Below are 16,939 nucleotides of genomic sequence, written 5' to 3'. Positions count from 1 at the left end.
ATATGTAGCTAAAAGAACCAGAATGTTCTTTCCTTAAATATGTCCTGTATTATTTCAGGACTTGATTCATTTTAACTATACAATGTTATGCTGTTCCTGAATCTGTAATCAGGCATGTTAAGGAAAAGTTAAGTTGTGGCTTTTTCCTGCACCTGCACAAACGAGTGACAAAGCTCCCACTGATTTTTTGGTACGGCATAATAAATCTTTTGCTAAGCACATTACAACAGAACATTAATTGATCGACTTAACTGCGCACCTTTAACTTCGTTCATTCAGAATGCTGATACCAGAGCACACTTGTAAGCATTCTGGTTACAACTAGCCAAAATCTCCAGTGATGTGCAGGAAACTTGAATTCCTGCTAGACAGTGCAAGGAGATGGGAAAGCTGGATATGAATATCTGGATCTGATATATAGGGAAACTTTTTAAATTATAACCCAAGCTTGCAATTGAGTTTTTTTTGTACATTTTACAGCCGAATAAATTGTCACTCCAGAAATGTAGTACGAACACATTCCTTGTTGCTTTGAGCAGCCAGCTGTTACCTCCCTCCCTTTTTTGGACAGGATAGTCTAATAAACCTTGGCAGGCAGGCAGTTATTAACTGCATTGGTTAGCATAGTAACTAGCTTCTAACAGGGTACATTATTTGGATGATTGATAATACTGCTGCTGTATAGATTTTTTTAGGTTTTGGTAGGCAAGCAGCAGAGGTTTTGGTGAATCTGACACATAATCCAAAGCTTTGCCTGTGATGTAAGCTGTCTACTTTCCACAACACTCTGTTATCTGTAAAGTGAAGGACTAATGTTATCATGGGGTTCCTTGCTCTCCTCTAAATTAGCAGGATTAAGTGAAAGGGAAATAGTGCAGGAGGACTGTGCATGAATTTAAGATAAGCTTAACTTTGAATTCAGCACAATTCACTGGAGGCAGAGCATTTGATTATGTTCCTTTTCTATCTGAAATCTTTTGCAAAATTGTTCTTACGTTGTTTGTAATTATCTGTTGAATCTGCTGATTATATGTGTTTAATAAATATTTAAATATGCAAGATTATTAAATATTCCCATTAATTTATTCAGATGACTCTTCCTTTCCACTAGTGAAAAAAAAAAGAGTAATGAACCTGGATCTCAGATAAATAATGAAACTAAAGCAAAAATTGATGCCCCAGCTGCTTACTCAAAGTGACATTATAAGGACATTCATTCTTGAATTTTATTATTCGCTATGCGAATATACTCTGTTCACACACACAAAGTATGCCATGGTGATTTATTATTTATTTTTGTTTATTTATTTAAAATATTTTTAAACTATTCTTACTTGCAGACTGATACCAGCATAGGGTATGAAAATATCACTTAAACAAAAAGCCTCAGCTACAGTCAGATTTAAACCAGGGGAAAATAAGTAACAATAACAAGATTTAAAATCCAGCCAAGTCAGTTAATCTCGCACAAAGGCCTGATAAAATAAAACTGTTTTTTCAGTTGTCAATTAGACAAGAACTACCAAGCAATGCATGCTTTATTTTAAAAATATTAAATGAAGGTTCTACTCAAGCATCACTTGATTTGAATGCTGTTCTCAGTGCTGTTGGGTTGGGGCAGGGGAAGAGTTGAATATTTTCCACTTAGCTTTACTTTAAAAAAAAATAAAAAGACCCTTGTAGTGGGTAATGCTGATGCAAATGTGTGTGTTGTGATGAAAACTCATAATAAGCAGTACATACAAGTTGAATTCATTAAAGTGTGCCTGCCTTTTAATACATTTATGGGAAGAGAGAAAACTCCTGGCAACAGCTGGTTCCATTAATCTCCTCCCACAAAGCACTGGGATAGCCCTGCATCTTGATGTAAGGTGTGTAGTGCTGTCCCAGTGATTTTTGGGTGGAGAATAATGGCAGTTGGCTACTTGCCTGCCCTGAAAAACACTCTTTTTTTGCTGCACAGAGAGGAGTGGTTTTTTAAAAAATTTAAAAAAATGAGGTTCGGAAGAAAGAGGAGGTATTCAAAGATAAGCACCCCTATCCAAAACATTTTGAGGTAATAGTTGCCATTCCTCTTTTTCTGTCCCCTTCCCGTGCTCCCTTCCCACAGCACCACCAGATGAGGTGGCAAAATAGGGAGAAACATTTCAGCTTAGCTCTAAATTGTGTATATTTGCCGTTTTGGCTTTCAGAAATTCAGAAAAAGACTGGAATATTGCTGATCTTTGGAACTGAGTGGGCTAAAAATCATAATAAAGAAATAATCTTCTCATCTGTAGTCACATTTCATGGATTGTTTATACTTTCTTGAGGAGCCAGTCATTTTAATAATTGTTCTGTGTTGCTTTTAAATGTTTTTTAAATGTTACTATATTCCTCCCTGATGTCTTATGAGAGGGTGGTAAATAAATATGAATAAGTAGTGTTTTGCATTTTTTAATTATTATGACAATAATATTTCTACTTGCCAAATATTTAGATATTGGATAGCATCAGTTTGTTTGTTTATATATTACCCATACAAAACTATTGCTGTGTATCTGTGCACACAGACACACACACACAGAGTCCTCTCTATCCCATCTGGCCTTGGTATGGTACTTGTCCCATAGGGACTGTATGCTAACTGTAACTATCTTTGTCACCATTATTGGAAGTGAGGTCTACCCCTCCACTAAGGCACTTATCAGCATCAATAAGATCATGGAGAAGACAGCAAATATTACTCTTTGCCCCACAGTAACATTTTCAATACTCCTTATGCAATGGGGTCAATTCTGAAGCATTTTCTCTTAGGATGTCCTCCATGTGACTGTGGGCGAGGTCCAGAGAGCATGGCTAACTCTAAGGGAAGTGCTGCAGTGTCTGCCAGTACCACCCACCTCAGATCCCAGGTCATTGCAGAGGGTTCTCCAACTCCCAGGAGCAACTTGGGGAGGTGGAAAGGGCTGCAGAAAGAAGAGGCAAGGAAGCCCTGCTGCATGAGTGGAACTCTTTTTGCAGTTCTCTGGATTCTACCCTTGTTTTTCATTTAGATTTGGAAGTCTTGAATTCATTACATCTATTCCATTTTAAGGAAGCCATGTAATTACTGGGTACATTTACAAGATGAAATCGTACAGCTGTGCTTGAGAAGATCATTTACCCTGGTTTGTTGGTTTTCCCGTAGCCAAAGGCCCGATAGAGTTTTTCTTTTATTTCCCTTTGTTATGTGATCTCTGTCTATGTTTACCATTTTTCTGTCATGCAGACGCACACATTTCTTCATGTCATTACCCAGTCATGTCTGACCATAAGCAGAATAGAGGATGGCACTCGTGGCCCCACAGTGGAGACATGCAATGGCAGCAGTTTTCAAAGGTGGCTGCTGAGAAACAACACAAGCCTGGAGGTTTTTAGAAACATATTTTACAGCCCCACTGACTATTTTCTGTAGTAAATGTGTAGAGGTTGGTATCAAAGGAGAAAAAACCTTCAGCTTATACCTTGCTTGCTTGCTGCCTTGTTCTTTTTTCCCATCTTCCCTAGATAGTGTAGTTTTATACATTGTGTTAAGATGTACGTAGAAATAGCAGCTTAAGAATAGTGCTATTTTAGGCTGCTCAGGTCTGGGTATGTTAAAAACAATTGGGGTAAAAAGCCACATTTGATTGTCCTCTGTAATGCATGTTTTTTCTCTTTCTACATATCCCTCTTTATTTCCAAAACTGCATGTGAATTACAAAATATAACGTTTGTGTCCTATTTAAACATATAATAATATTTGGTAAGTAGCAGCTATATTAATGGCTAGAACTATTCCTTGCTTTAGCTGCTGTGATGCAAGGAGAGATTTATGCTGTTTTAACACCTAAAATGGCATCCTGTGCACTGCGGATCAAGTGAGAAATTCTATGTAGGATTATTCTGCTTGGCCAGTAGGCTGAGGCACTGGTGCCAGCACGACTCCAAGATTCTTAGCATGGTGCACAAAGTGCCGGAGATCCACATGTACAACCAAAACCTCTGCACAGCACAGTATGAACACTGTTATCCTGCACTGGTGCAGCACTGGAGAAGCAGCTTAGAGCACTGCAGCAGGAAGGAATGATACACTGCGGCTGGGAGCCTGGTACCTTATCTCCTGCTGTGCTGATATTGCAAAATCCTGATGTGTGGATTTTGATATGGCATTGTACCACTAGGGAACAGTCATTGCCACTTTGATGCAAGTGGATCACTGTGGGTCAGCTATGATATTAGAGTTCCTTGTCAATTGCATGAATGGTTCAATGAGAACATAAGGATGATTTGAATCTTACTTTATATATGCTCATTTTATGTATGCAATATACGTGTTGGCATAGATGGTTCCTCTCAGATACCAGGACCTCCATTTATTAAAAGTATGTCTCTAAGTTTGAAAGATCTTGTCTTAAATCTAATGCAACTAAACTCAAATTATGCTATAAAGCATACAATTCTGCATTATAGCCAGTACTGCTGTGCTTGTCATCAGCTGTTTGGGAATATCCATATGATCACTTTTCCCCATCCTGGCCTCTCTTGTAGTCATTGATCAGTGAAGCTTCTATGAAGGAAAAACTTCTTAGGGGAAAAATAAGGAAGTGTTTGGCTCCTGGGGCCACCATACAAAGAGCAGCATTCCAAAACTTCAGTTTTGCCACTAGCAGCGTGTGTGATAAGGCAGAGCTGCCCCTCCCAACACTGGTGTTGCTGCTGCGTGGGTGCCCTGGTGCCAATCCAGTGCTTTTGGGGTGCACCCATACAGCCCCAACGTCATCACCCCACTCCAGTTCCATCCCTGTAAGCAGAAGTGACATCTGTGTTGGGACAGTCGTTCTGCCCCACCATATGCCCTGCTGCTGCCGCTTTCTTCAAAGTGATGCAGGTAAATAGTGTCAAATTTATCTGAATAAGTATTATCCTGTTTTATCCATTTTTGTTCTACTATTTGAGGAGTGTTCTGTTTTATTTTGGTGGGGGTTTTTTTTAGCAGTCTCTTGTTACCTGAATTCACTTGGGGCTAAACTCATTCCAAATAAAATGAAGTGATTATAGTGGGGTAACTCATTGGACCAACACAAAGAGGAAAGGCCATTTGCAGACAGGGTTAGACTCTATTTTAAATGATCAGGTCTACAGCTTGCATGTCTTGCTTCTGGATGTCCAGATGATAGCTGTGTCCTGGAGAGTCATGTACTAGCTCCAGCTGTTATGTTGTCTGTGCCCTCTGTTGAAAGACCTGATCGCTGACATGAATGCTAGGCGTGTGCACTTTATGCGGGGCTGTTAAAGACTGAAGACTGTTTAGAAAATCTGATCAGTGCAGAATACTACTGTCTAACTCACCAGGAAGAAGTATGAGGTGGCATATGTACATGACACCTATATGGAAAGAACTACATTGGCCAACAGTATGCATCTGAGCCCACTTCAAGATGCTGGTCTAAACCTTATAAAGCCCTAAATGGTCCAGGATATCGCAGAGAAACACCTTTTCTCCCCAGAACCCAAAGCTTAAGATATGTCAATGAAACCATGCTTCAAGTTCAGTCTTGTGTACAGACCAAATGGCTCTCCTCAAATTTGAAGCTCTGGAACTCTCTCCCATGAGCCATCTGTATGGTTTCCTCTCTCAGGGTTCTGGAAACGTGAAGACATGATTATTTCATTTATGTTTTGGATGTTTCCCTGTGCCGTTTTACTTGATGATCATTTTGGCTGTATCAGTTTTGTGTCAGTTTTTTAATGTTTGGTTTTAAAACATTTCATGGGATTGCTGTGTGCAGAATTCTGGAAACAGGAGCTGAAAGGCAACCTAGAAAACCTGTAAGTAACTACATCAGGATGTTGTTTATTTTATTGTATCTTGGCAGTAGGTAGGCAGAAATGTGTCATATATAAACACTAAGCATTTATCATTATGTTAATATTGTTTATAAAGCAACTTAAAACTGTTGTATCAACATTGCAGTAAAAAGAAAAAAGCCTGCCCATAGGCACAGATATTAATTGATGTCCTAGCATGATTATTTTCTCTAGTCTAGACAGTTTCCAAAGCATTTTATAATATCATTCATAAGGCAAAAGTCAGCTTTCCTGTCAATATTTTATGTCAAGAATTAAAGCCAGTTGTATTCTCCATCCAAGTTGCTGATGACCACCCTACACGCACACACACACACACACACAGAGAGAGAGAGAGAGAGAAAGAGAGAGAGAGAGAGTGAAAACAGTGGGATTAACTAACATTAACTTTTTGTGTTACGCATGGCCATGTTTTCTTCTAAACAAGTTTTCTTATGTTGGAGTAAGAAAACAGAGGTTTTAAAAAAATGTTATTAGGAGTGTTTAAATAGCTTGAAGTTGCTGCAGTATAATCATCAGTATAAAAAAATGAAACAAATTGTAAACTGGGTTGTTTTTGTTGGCAATATTTTCCCAAGGTAATTGGTTGTTGACCAAACAAAGAAAGCTCTTTGTAATAGCATACATAATGACAGAACAGGAGGAATAAGTGCTTATAGGGGAAAAACCCAACAATATGTTTGCCTGACATGAAATTAACATATACAAATACAACAAATACAAAAGAACAGCTCTGTAGGCTTCCTTGTATTTGTAGATTTGCAATTCTACTAGTTTAATTAATGCTAAAATATGATACTTCAGCTATCCTGAATTGTGTTGCTATAAACAAAATAGTTTAGCAAACAAGTTGTACAGGTTAACATGGCCATTTTTATGTCTCTTATAATGAGAGGGAAAAGCTTACAGAGCTGAAAAATATTAAATGGCCTTATGTGATTTAATGTAGCAGATGTAGACTTCAGGAATTGCATGGCAGTGTTTAAAGTAAGAGGAAAATCTTAGGGGAGACATTGCTTAAAGAGCTTTCCCAGTAGAAATAGTACAGCTTATAAAATTGTGAAATGTGTGACACATGTCAATCTAGTGCAAAATAATGTGTAATAATTTTGCTAAAGGTTAGATGTTTGTGCAATCTCATCATTGCAATCATCTCAAGGAAGTGGCTTCATTTTAAAAGTAATGATGAATACATGTTTCAGTGGTGTCATAGCATGCAATTCTGGTTTTCTTTGATGCTATCTGTAAAGTTGCTAAAAGATCCTGTGTCTCTGAATAAAAAGTTCCTACTCAAAAGTTTTACTATTCTGTTTTTCTGTAAACAAATAATTTTTATAAATTATTGACCAAATTGAGCTCACAAGTTCTCTAATTCAGCCATACACTATGAATCTTTAGGGATATAGCTGCTTGAAATGCAGTAAATAAACACACACAGGCACATACAAAGTCAGAAAGCCAAGCTAGACATGATGTGCGAGACCTATGATTGGATATCCTCATGTCTTTTTCAAAACATAAAATCAGCCAAGGGAGGAATAGATTGGTCCATGGTGTAGGGGGAAAGATGATAAGTCACCTCTCCACACTATATCCCCAATCAGCATCTCCCCTAAAGCTGCATATTAGCCCTATCTGAGGGGTAGAGAAAGCCAGGTACCGATATTGTACTTTCTTCAGCAAGCTTCCTAACATTTGTTTGGGAAGCAATTTTAATTGGCTAAATGGCTTTTAAAACCTGTCCCATAAGCTGTGATCTAGCCTTCAAAGCTGCCCCTTCAAACTATGAAAAAGCCATCTGGAGAGCCAGTAATGATTTCCCCATGCATCACCTTTAGTGTACCCAAATTACCTGAATAATTGTTGATAATCAAGTAGCCTATGTTGGTTTTCATTTCTGAATCCACTATGATATTAGGAGGCATCTGTACAAAAGTAACAAGTTCACATAGCAGTACAACTGATAGCACAATCCTATGCATGTTTATTCAGTAATGCGTTCAATGGGGTTTACTCCTGATTAAGTATGTTAAGAACGTAAGAAGAGCCATGCTGGATCAGACCAACAGTCTTATCTTTTCCAGCATCCTGTTTTCCAAAGTGGCCAACCAGATGCCTTATGGCAAGCCTACAAACAGGACATGAATGCAATAGCCATCTCCCACTCTTTTTCTCCCCCAACTAGAAACATGCCTCTGATCCTGGAGGTAATAGTGATAATATTATTCTCCATAAATTTATCTAATCCCCATTTAAACCAATCCAGGTTGGTAACCATGACCATATCTTGTGTAGCGAATTTAACTTCAGAAATATATCAGGATACCAAATTGCTACAATATTTCTGAAGGTTTGAGACTTTAAAACAGGGCTGGAGAACCAGATGTGGTTGGACTCCAACTCCCATCAACTCAAGCCAGCATGGCCAATGATCAGGGATCCTGAGAACTGCAGTCTAATAACATCTGGAGAGCAGCAGGTTCCCAGTCCCAGTTTTAAAAGAGTAATTAATCTTGTGATACTTGATCTTTGGACACAATGTTTTGTACTGGGATATTTCTGCCACCCCAAAACAATTGTCACACTTCTATTTAAAAAACAGCAAAATAGAACATAAGTACTACATTTTGTTGATAGCTTTGTACCAACATCGTGCTGTTTTTTGTGAGAAAGGAAAAGAATCCTTCATTTGCTTCCTCATGTGCTTCTTATTTCTTTTAGGGGGGTGTTGCAAATAAATTGATCATTTTATTTGACAATGGAACTGAAAAAGGATATACTGGCAATCAAAAGAACTCCCTTTAAAAATTGCTTTTGAGAAAGAAAATAGTACCTATGAGACATTGTGACACAATGAATCTTTTATTAGGCAGCTACTAAGTTCACAGTCAATAAAAGCCTTTGAAAACAGGAGACAAAGATGGTAAATATTATAAGGTGGGTTTTTGAGGAGTATTTTGTCTTTTAAGGGAAAGGTCATAAATCCATCTAACAATCTTAATCCAATATTCTAATACATTCTGTGTCATAAAAGGTGGATATAGTTTACATTTTTTAAACATGCTGTTGCTGCAAGGCCAGCATGCACTGTCACTCTCTAATCCCCTTAGATCACATTAGATTGGGTTGTATTTTGTGCATACTCAGAGTAGTCATACTCAGAGTAGACCCATTGGAATTAATGGACATAAATAACTTGTTTATGAAATAAGAGTAACATTAATTTCAGTGCATCTACTACAATAGGTAGAATTTAGTTGGATAGAATCCATTCAGTTTTTGACAATACTGGTTTACAACATATTTTGTTACAATGTGAACCTAATTTGTAGCATTCAAAATGTTGATGCATAACCTTCCTATTAGCTCTCAAAAAAATTTTATCTGGTGTCTTATTATAATAATTATTAGTTCATTTATGAATCACTTCCTGTAAGGCATCTCAAAGTGATTTACAATACAACAGAAACATATATAAAACAATTACATATATAAAAACATATATAAAAACAGTTAAAACAATTGCATGTATAAAAACAATTTTAAAAAATCAATTACATATAAAACATGAATCTAATACAGATACCAACTGAGATAACAGTCTCCATATTGAAGGCTTGGTGAAAGAGGAAAGTCTTCAACAAGCACCTAAAAGACAATCGAGATGGCACTTGTCTGATGTCTAATAGGAAGGAGTTTCAAAGGATAGGTGCCGCCATAGGATCACAGACTAGTAGAGTTGAAACAGGTCTGTAAATTAAAGCATATATAATAGGTGGCTGTCCAGCTGCCTCTTAAATGCCTCCGGTGGAGAGCCCACCACCTTCCTAGGTCATTGGTTCCATTGTCATATCATTCTAACAGTTAGGAAGTTTTCCTAATGTTCAGTTGAAATCTGACTTGAGCCCATTATTCTGTGTCCTGCACTCTGGGATGATCAAGAAACAATCCTGGCTCTCCTCTGTGTGACAACCTTTCAAGTACTTGAAGAGTACTATCATATCTCCCCTCAGTCTTCTCAAGGCTAAACATGCCCAGTTCTTTCAATCTATCCTCATAGGGCTTTGTTTCCAGTACCTGATCATCTTTGTTACTTTCTCTGAATCTGTTCCAGTTTGTCTGCATCCTTCTTAAACGTGGTGTCCAGAATTGGACACAGTACTCAAGATGAGGCCTCACAAGTGCCGAATAGAGAGGAACTAGCAGTTCAAGCAGTTGGGAAACTATACTTCTGTTAATGCAGCCTAAAATAGCATTTGCCTTTTTTGCAGCCATATCGCACTGATGGCTCATATTCAGCTTGTGATCAACAATTCCAAGATCATTCTTGCATGTAGTATTGCTGAGTCAAGTATCTCCCATCTTATAACTGTGCACTTGGTTTCTTTTTCCTAGATGCAGAACTTTGCACTTATCCCTGTTAAATTTCATTCTATTTTCAGTCCAATGCTCCAGCTTATCAGGATGACTTTGAATTTTGTTGTTTTGTTCCAGGATACTAGCTATCCCTCCCAATTTTGTATCATCTGCAAATCTGATAAGCATTCCCTTCACTTCCTCATCCAAGTCGTTAATAAAAATGTTGAAGAGCACTGGACCCAGGACTGAGCCCTGCGGTACCCCACTCATTACCTCCCCCCAGTTTGAGAAGGAATCATTGATAAGTACTCTTTGAGTACAATTCTGTAGCCAACTGTGGATCCGCCTGCTAGTTATTCCATCTAATCCACATTTAGCTAGCTTGCACATCAGAATATCATGGGACACTTTTTCAAAAGATTTGCTGAAGTCAAGACATGCTATGTCCACAGCATTCCCACAGGCTATTAGGGTGGTTACCCGATCAAAAAATGAGATAAGATTAGTTTGGAAGGATTTGTTTTTGGCAAATCCATGTTGGCTTCTAGTAATCACTGCATTGTTTTCAAGGTGCTTACAGACCCTTTATAATCTGCTCCTGAATTTTCCCAGGGATTGATGTCAGGCTGCCTGGCTTGTAGTTCCCAGGTTCCTCCTTTTTGCCTTTGTTGAAAATAGGGACAACATTTAGCCCTCTTCCAGACATCCAGCACTTCACCCAGTCATCCAGCACTTCACCCCTTCTCCACAATTTTGCAAAGATTAATAGACAGTGGTTCCAATTTCAACATCATGCAGAACAGACCTCTCCTGCAAAACAACAGGGTATATAGGGGATAAGAGGAAATTTTAGGTATCCTGGTCCTAAGCTGTATAGCAGCATCTTGAACTTAGGCAGGTAGCCAATTGGCAGCCACCACATTTTGCACTAACTGCAGCTTCTGGATCAGCCTTAAGGGCAGGCCCACATAGAATGGTTCAGGCCTCAGCCAAGTCCGGTGCACAGCCCTAATATACCCACGTGCATACACACACGCTACTAAGTTTTTCAGTCTAAAATTTGTTTATTTATTAAATGTATATCCCGCCATTCCTCCCAAAGAAGCCCAGGATGGAAAACAATAAAACAATTAAAACCTATATCTTGTTCACCCTTGTAGGAAAGCCCAAATGGCTGTGTCTTACCAATTTAATTAGCTTTATCAGCTAAAAGATTGCTCTTCAATTTGAATTTATTTGAAGTTCCAGTATTTGACTTTTCAGGAAGTGAACTAATTTGTCAATTATTTGTTTCAGTCTGTTGATCCTTATTAAAGATCATACAAACTGATAATTGCTCTTGGTATAAGCATTTTAAATTTGATTTCTAGACTGAAAAATGTTTGAATGATGTATGAAATGTTTCAGGATTGCTTTCTACTGTACAGAAATTGGAATTTTAAAAACCTCAGTTGTAACTTGAGATAAGCGTTGCCATACAAATGTTGTATGAGCTTTATATACATTTGAACTACTGACCTTCTGTATATGGTAGAAAATGAAAATACTATTGCAAATATTTTTCACAGCTTTTTGTACAATAGTGAGCCCATAGGGTATAGCAAGTGCTTCTTCGTCCAGAACTCTATGCTGGTTTTTAAAGATTGAGGAATACATTTTTGGGTGGATGCATATCATAATTATTGTCTTTATTCAAAGGTAGCTACAGATCAGCGGTATGAAAAATAGGTTAAAGATATTTATAAATCCTTAATGTACCTTAACTTAAACAAACAAACAGTAGATCAAAGATTAGTCAGAAGACACATAATGCTGCTTTGTTTGAGGCTCAGCAGGGACTAGCCTGATAGGGAGATTGCTTGAGGGTTCCAGAGAAGTTGCTCAGAGGTCCCTAAAGGAAGTCTGTATGTTTTAAACATACCTTAAACCTTTTAAGGATTACACAACCTGAATAGTACTACATTCTAGAATAATTACAGTTAGTGGGTTGGTACAATGTCATGGTGATATCCAAATTTAAGTACACTGTCCAAATGCATAACATTTAAGGCCAAACTGCTTACTACAATTAAACTTTTACAGCACACCTGAAAAGATTTAAGCAGTAGGGAATAATTCAGTTTTTAAAAAAGGAGACTAGGGAAGGAAAAGCTAACTGAGTTGGTGAAAAGGCTACCGTAGGTAGAGAGGAATAGAAAAGAAGCAGAGCTTGGAAGATTACTTTTAAAAAGTAATAAGTTACAGTTACATAGACCCCCAAAAGTAGTAATTACTGTTACAATTACAATTGCTCTGAAAGTAACTGATTACTTTACTTTTACTCAAAAGTAATTGCTACAATTACATTTTAGTTACTTTTTTAAAAAGAAATTGCCTACAAGGTGCTGGCCTTGGCTGCTTCACATTTAAGTAGCCTAAAACAACATTACAAATAAGCACACACACACACAGAGGGTAGTAGAATTTTTTTTTATCCATAAGATTAACAGAATGGCATAACAGAATCTCACATCCCCTCACCCCACTCCCAGCAATGATGATACCCCAACACACATATTTTTTGTATATATATATTGCCTCCAGCTCTTTTTTCCTTCCACTCCTGTCAATTTTTAAACAATTGTTTTCTCCACCCTGTCTCGCCCTCCACCTCCTCCCTCAGCGCCTCCTAAGCATAGAGCCCCATAGAGCATGAAGGAAGAACAACGCTGCACAGAAGCCCAATTTGAAGCACATGATTTTTATTCACGAATCAGTGGAGCTGAAGACTTCCCCTGCTCCCCCCCCCAAGTAATGCGCAAAAGTAATGCTGGAAACATTACAATTACTCCTCAAAAGTAATGAAGTTACGACTTGTTCTATTACCAACAAAATATAATGAAGTTACCCACTCGTTACTCAAAAAAGTAATAAATTACAAGTAATTCGTTACTTGTAACTAGTTACTTCCAAGCTCTGAAAAGAAGTGATGAATTGTGGCTGCAGCAAAACTAAGTCAAGAATGACCTACTTTCTGGTGAAATGTGTGAACTGTTCAAAACTAGAACCACCTTCAGTATGGTTGTTTTTGTTTGTTTTACAGCAACTTACCTTGAGACATGTCAACAGCAACCAGTGTCTTGATGAACCCTCTGAGGATGACAAAATGGTTCCTACCATGAAGGACTGCAGTGAAAGTCGATCCCAGCAGTGGCTGCTACGTAACATGACCTTGGGTGCCTAAAGCCAAGAAAGACTTGCTGTGTTTCCTCAGGCCTTGTAAGGTTTTAAACCTCTCACACTTCACACAGTTTGATCGAACAAAAGGATAATCCTCTTTCCATGGTGTTGGTGAAGTGAAAGGTTTTGAATGCTCGGTTAAAAGCCCACCTGTTAGAAAAAAACAGGGGGGGAAACCGTTTTTTATTGCTTAAAGCATGTTTGCACTTTTCCCCTCAGAATTGTTTTACTCATTCAGCTAAACACACAAGCGCTCTATATACCGTAACATACTCTATGATCAAGACATGATATCCCTGAGAAAAATTAGACTCATGGGAACCATTACAAAGGTTTTGGGGAGAGTGGGCTTGCTGTTGATTCTGTCATGTAATGTTGCTTGAAAGTGACAATGTTAAATGCCTTATGAAACTCACTTGCATTGTGAAAGATTATATCATTTGTTTTATTAAGTCGATGTGCTTGTACTGGTCCTTCATGGCAACAGAGGAAGAATTAGTTTTTAATCTGCGCCAGCCATAACCAGCAGATAGCTCAGCCAAAATGATTTCTGAGCAGTAAATTTACTGTATATAATGGATGTCTTTCATGTATAATACCAGGGGGAAAGGTGGCATTGCTGTTCTTGAAATGTCTTTGTAAAATCAACAGAACTAAATGAAGGATATATGCTGGTAGATGGGAGATAAAATTGAAATCACATCAACAAGGTAATACAATGAAGTTGAATTTATGTGGTACATGGATAACATATACCCTTGGCAAAGTATAACCCATTCTGAACAATAGTAAAGCCTTTGGCCAATTCTTATCAACTCCCATTAGAGACACAAATATGAAAGGTAGCAAAACTTGATTACCTTGAATCAGGGTGAAACTCTTGAAACTTGTACTTAGAAAGTGTCTAAAGCAGGTTTATGCTAGACACTTTAACAGAGTTCAAGCTTTGTTGCATTAATCCCCTTTTCCATATTGATTATATTGCAATTTTAAAAAATTGCTTTTGGTATTGTAGCAAATTAACAATACATATAGTCCCCACCTAAAAATGCAAAGCTTCAATCTGTTTACAAGTGTGTATTAAACAGTTCTACATGTAACAACGACAGGCACGTAACTAGTCACTCATTAAAAAGCATGTCTAATAAGCAGATGACCTATAAAGTAGCCACTTTGGGAGGCATGTTTGTTCAGGAGGTATATTAAAACTATAAAGAATAAAGAATATTTTGTTTAAAAATAGGGGCAATGTCATGGCATAATTCTATGCCTGAGTATAAGTGGGAACAGTTTTAGCTAACAATGGAAGCTGTAGTGGCTCCATTGTTAGGTCTGTTATAAGCAATATTGTGTCTAGAAATGAAAAAAGTGCTTAGCTTTAGCTGGATAGTATATCAGGGTCAGTTGCCAAGCCAAAATATTGTGCTTTATTGTGTGGTTTGAATTTGCCAACATTGTCACCACAGTGCAATGGGGAATGATTTGGCTAGGCCTGTCTCTTTCACATTGCAGCAACAGGCTTTGGGCCTTGGTAGACAGTTGGATAGAGACTGTTCCTGTGGATGGGACCTGCCACACTGTTTCCCTTACATAAATATCACCTGTCTGGAGTTTGAATATGCCTATTTGTCTTATGTACACACCCCTAGAAGAGTTCTAAGCTGCCACCATATCAATAAGTTAGAGCTCCAGACAGGCTGTCAGAGCTCAGCAGGATCCAAGGTGAAAGACATGGTTAAACAGACTAATGGTCAGGTTCCAAGGAAAGCAGGCAGGCAGGCAGGCAAAGATCCAATGCACCCAGAAGCAGAAGATGTTGAGCAGGGGGTTGGACTTGATGGCCTTATAGGCCCCTTCCAACTCTACTATTCTATGATTTTATGTACTACGAGAAGGGCTGGAGTGGAGATATTAGGCATACAAAGATAAATAGACTATATATAAATAAAATATATCAGCTTGGCTGATGTTGATCAGATGCTGGATGAGGCAAGGCAGGATTCTGTTTAGCACCTTATCTGATAGACAAGTTTGCAGACTTAAAAGAGTCTTGGAGACTTCTTAAATAAGGCCAGTAGCATCTGGATTGGCTGCCCGGATTACCTGAATCCTCTAGGAGTGACTGGCAGCAGTTTCCCCTCCTGCCACTATCAGGGTAGTGCAAGTTGGGAAGAACTAGTTTTCAGTCTGCTCATCCCTCTCCCTGTACAATATGGTACCTGGTACTTGGAAAGAATAAGTTCTCTGTAAGGACCTTGTCCATTTGCATGAACTCCAGGTTTCTACCATTAGTGATCACTGACTGGGATAAATCTTTGGTAAGGGTCCATATAAATCTTCTATTGGTGTTTGAAGAAGTGCCTCTCTTTCTCTCGAAGAGAGAAGTCTCTCAGAACCACCTGATAGTTCATCTGTGTGCAGTGAAGGGCATTTTTTCAGGTCTCCTCATTTTAAGTTGTGCATGAATTTGAACCACATTTTGAGGAGCAAGCTTGTCTTTAGAGTAACAGTGCAGTTCACCTGTCAGCCCTGGGGCCTGCTTGTGCATCAGGCTACTGATTCTGAGCCTGACACAGGTCAGTGATAATCAAGAGGCAGTAGCCATAGTCACAGAGGGCTAGATACCAGATCAAGCAGTCAAGGCAAGAGTAAGCATTGCTACTCAATGCAATGAGTTCCTTAGACTGATGAGCTGGCTTTGAAGGATTAGAATGTCTCTATTGGCTTGTGAGGTCAGCGGGCCATCTTCAGGTTATCAGATCTGCTGGCAGTACTCTGACCAGTTCTGTAGCCTAGTTTGAGGAACCAGAGTTCCAGTGGCACACAGGAGGTCATTTTGTACTGGCCCAGAGGATAAAAGAAACTCATCCATGGTTTGCATGTAATTAGAAGTTCTGTTTGGTCATTACTGGATGTCCCCAATCCCTACATCTTTAAGAACCCCATTGGGTGGGTACATATGACTGAGTCTGGGGGGTTCTTAATTGCACCTTCTGTGTGGGGGTATATGTGTGGTGTGGACCATCAGGGTTCAGGTTATCCGGTCCCTCTTCCAGTAAGCTTCCCTGTCACATGAAGAGTACGGGGCCTGAACATTGGTGCCAGATTCTCTAGTTCAATCCCATTGACATCTTATAATGGGCGTCTTGGTCAGTTATAGCATCCTTCTGGCCCTTGTCCCTAGCTGATACCACTGTGTCCTTTGAGGAGTAGCAGGCTTCCTACTGCTTTTCATAACTATAGTACCAGTGACCAAACAGTCTGATAGGAGTGTATGTTCTGCCAGATGTTCAGCGTGACCAAGAGATCAAACTGCTTCAAAAGAATTAAAGTAAATGGGACTGTTCCTGTTGAGTGCAATCAAGCTAAGGTGGAGGACCTACAGCTTCATGAATAAGGAACCTAACCAATCATATTATGGGTGCAATCCTATGCATGCATACAAGGAGGAAATTCCATTGAACATAGTGAAACGTATATCTGATAAACA

General features: G+C 38.7%; 1 protein-coding gene across 8 annotated transcripts in view; it reads left to right on the top strand.

Moving 5' to 3' along the window:
- GALNT13 (polypeptide N-acetylgalactosaminyltransferase 13) overlaps window positions 1-16,052 on the top strand; it is a 419,256-nt gene extending 403,204 nt beyond the window's left edge. For all 8 annotated transcript variants that reach the window (XM_061608760.1, XM_061608762.1, XM_061608761.1 and 5 more), the window contains one exon: window positions 13,313-16,052. In XM_061608760.1, the coding sequence (XP_061464744.1) occupies window positions 13,313-13,453 (141 nt within the window). In that variant the 3' untranslated portion in view covers window positions 13,454-16,052. The remainder of the gene's footprint in view (window positions 1-13,312) is intronic.
- Window positions 16,053-16,939: the final 887 nt, after the last annotated feature.

The sequence above is a fragment of the Rhineura floridana genome, chromosome 2 (assembly GCF_030035675.1).
Source record: "Rhineura floridana isolate rRhiFlo1 chromosome 2, rRhiFlo1.hap2, whole genome shotgun sequence".
Taxonomy (NCBI): Eukaryota; Metazoa; Chordata; class Lepidosauria; order Squamata; family Rhineuridae; genus Rhineura; species Rhineura floridana.
This window is presented reverse-complemented; position numbering and strand designations above follow the sequence as displayed.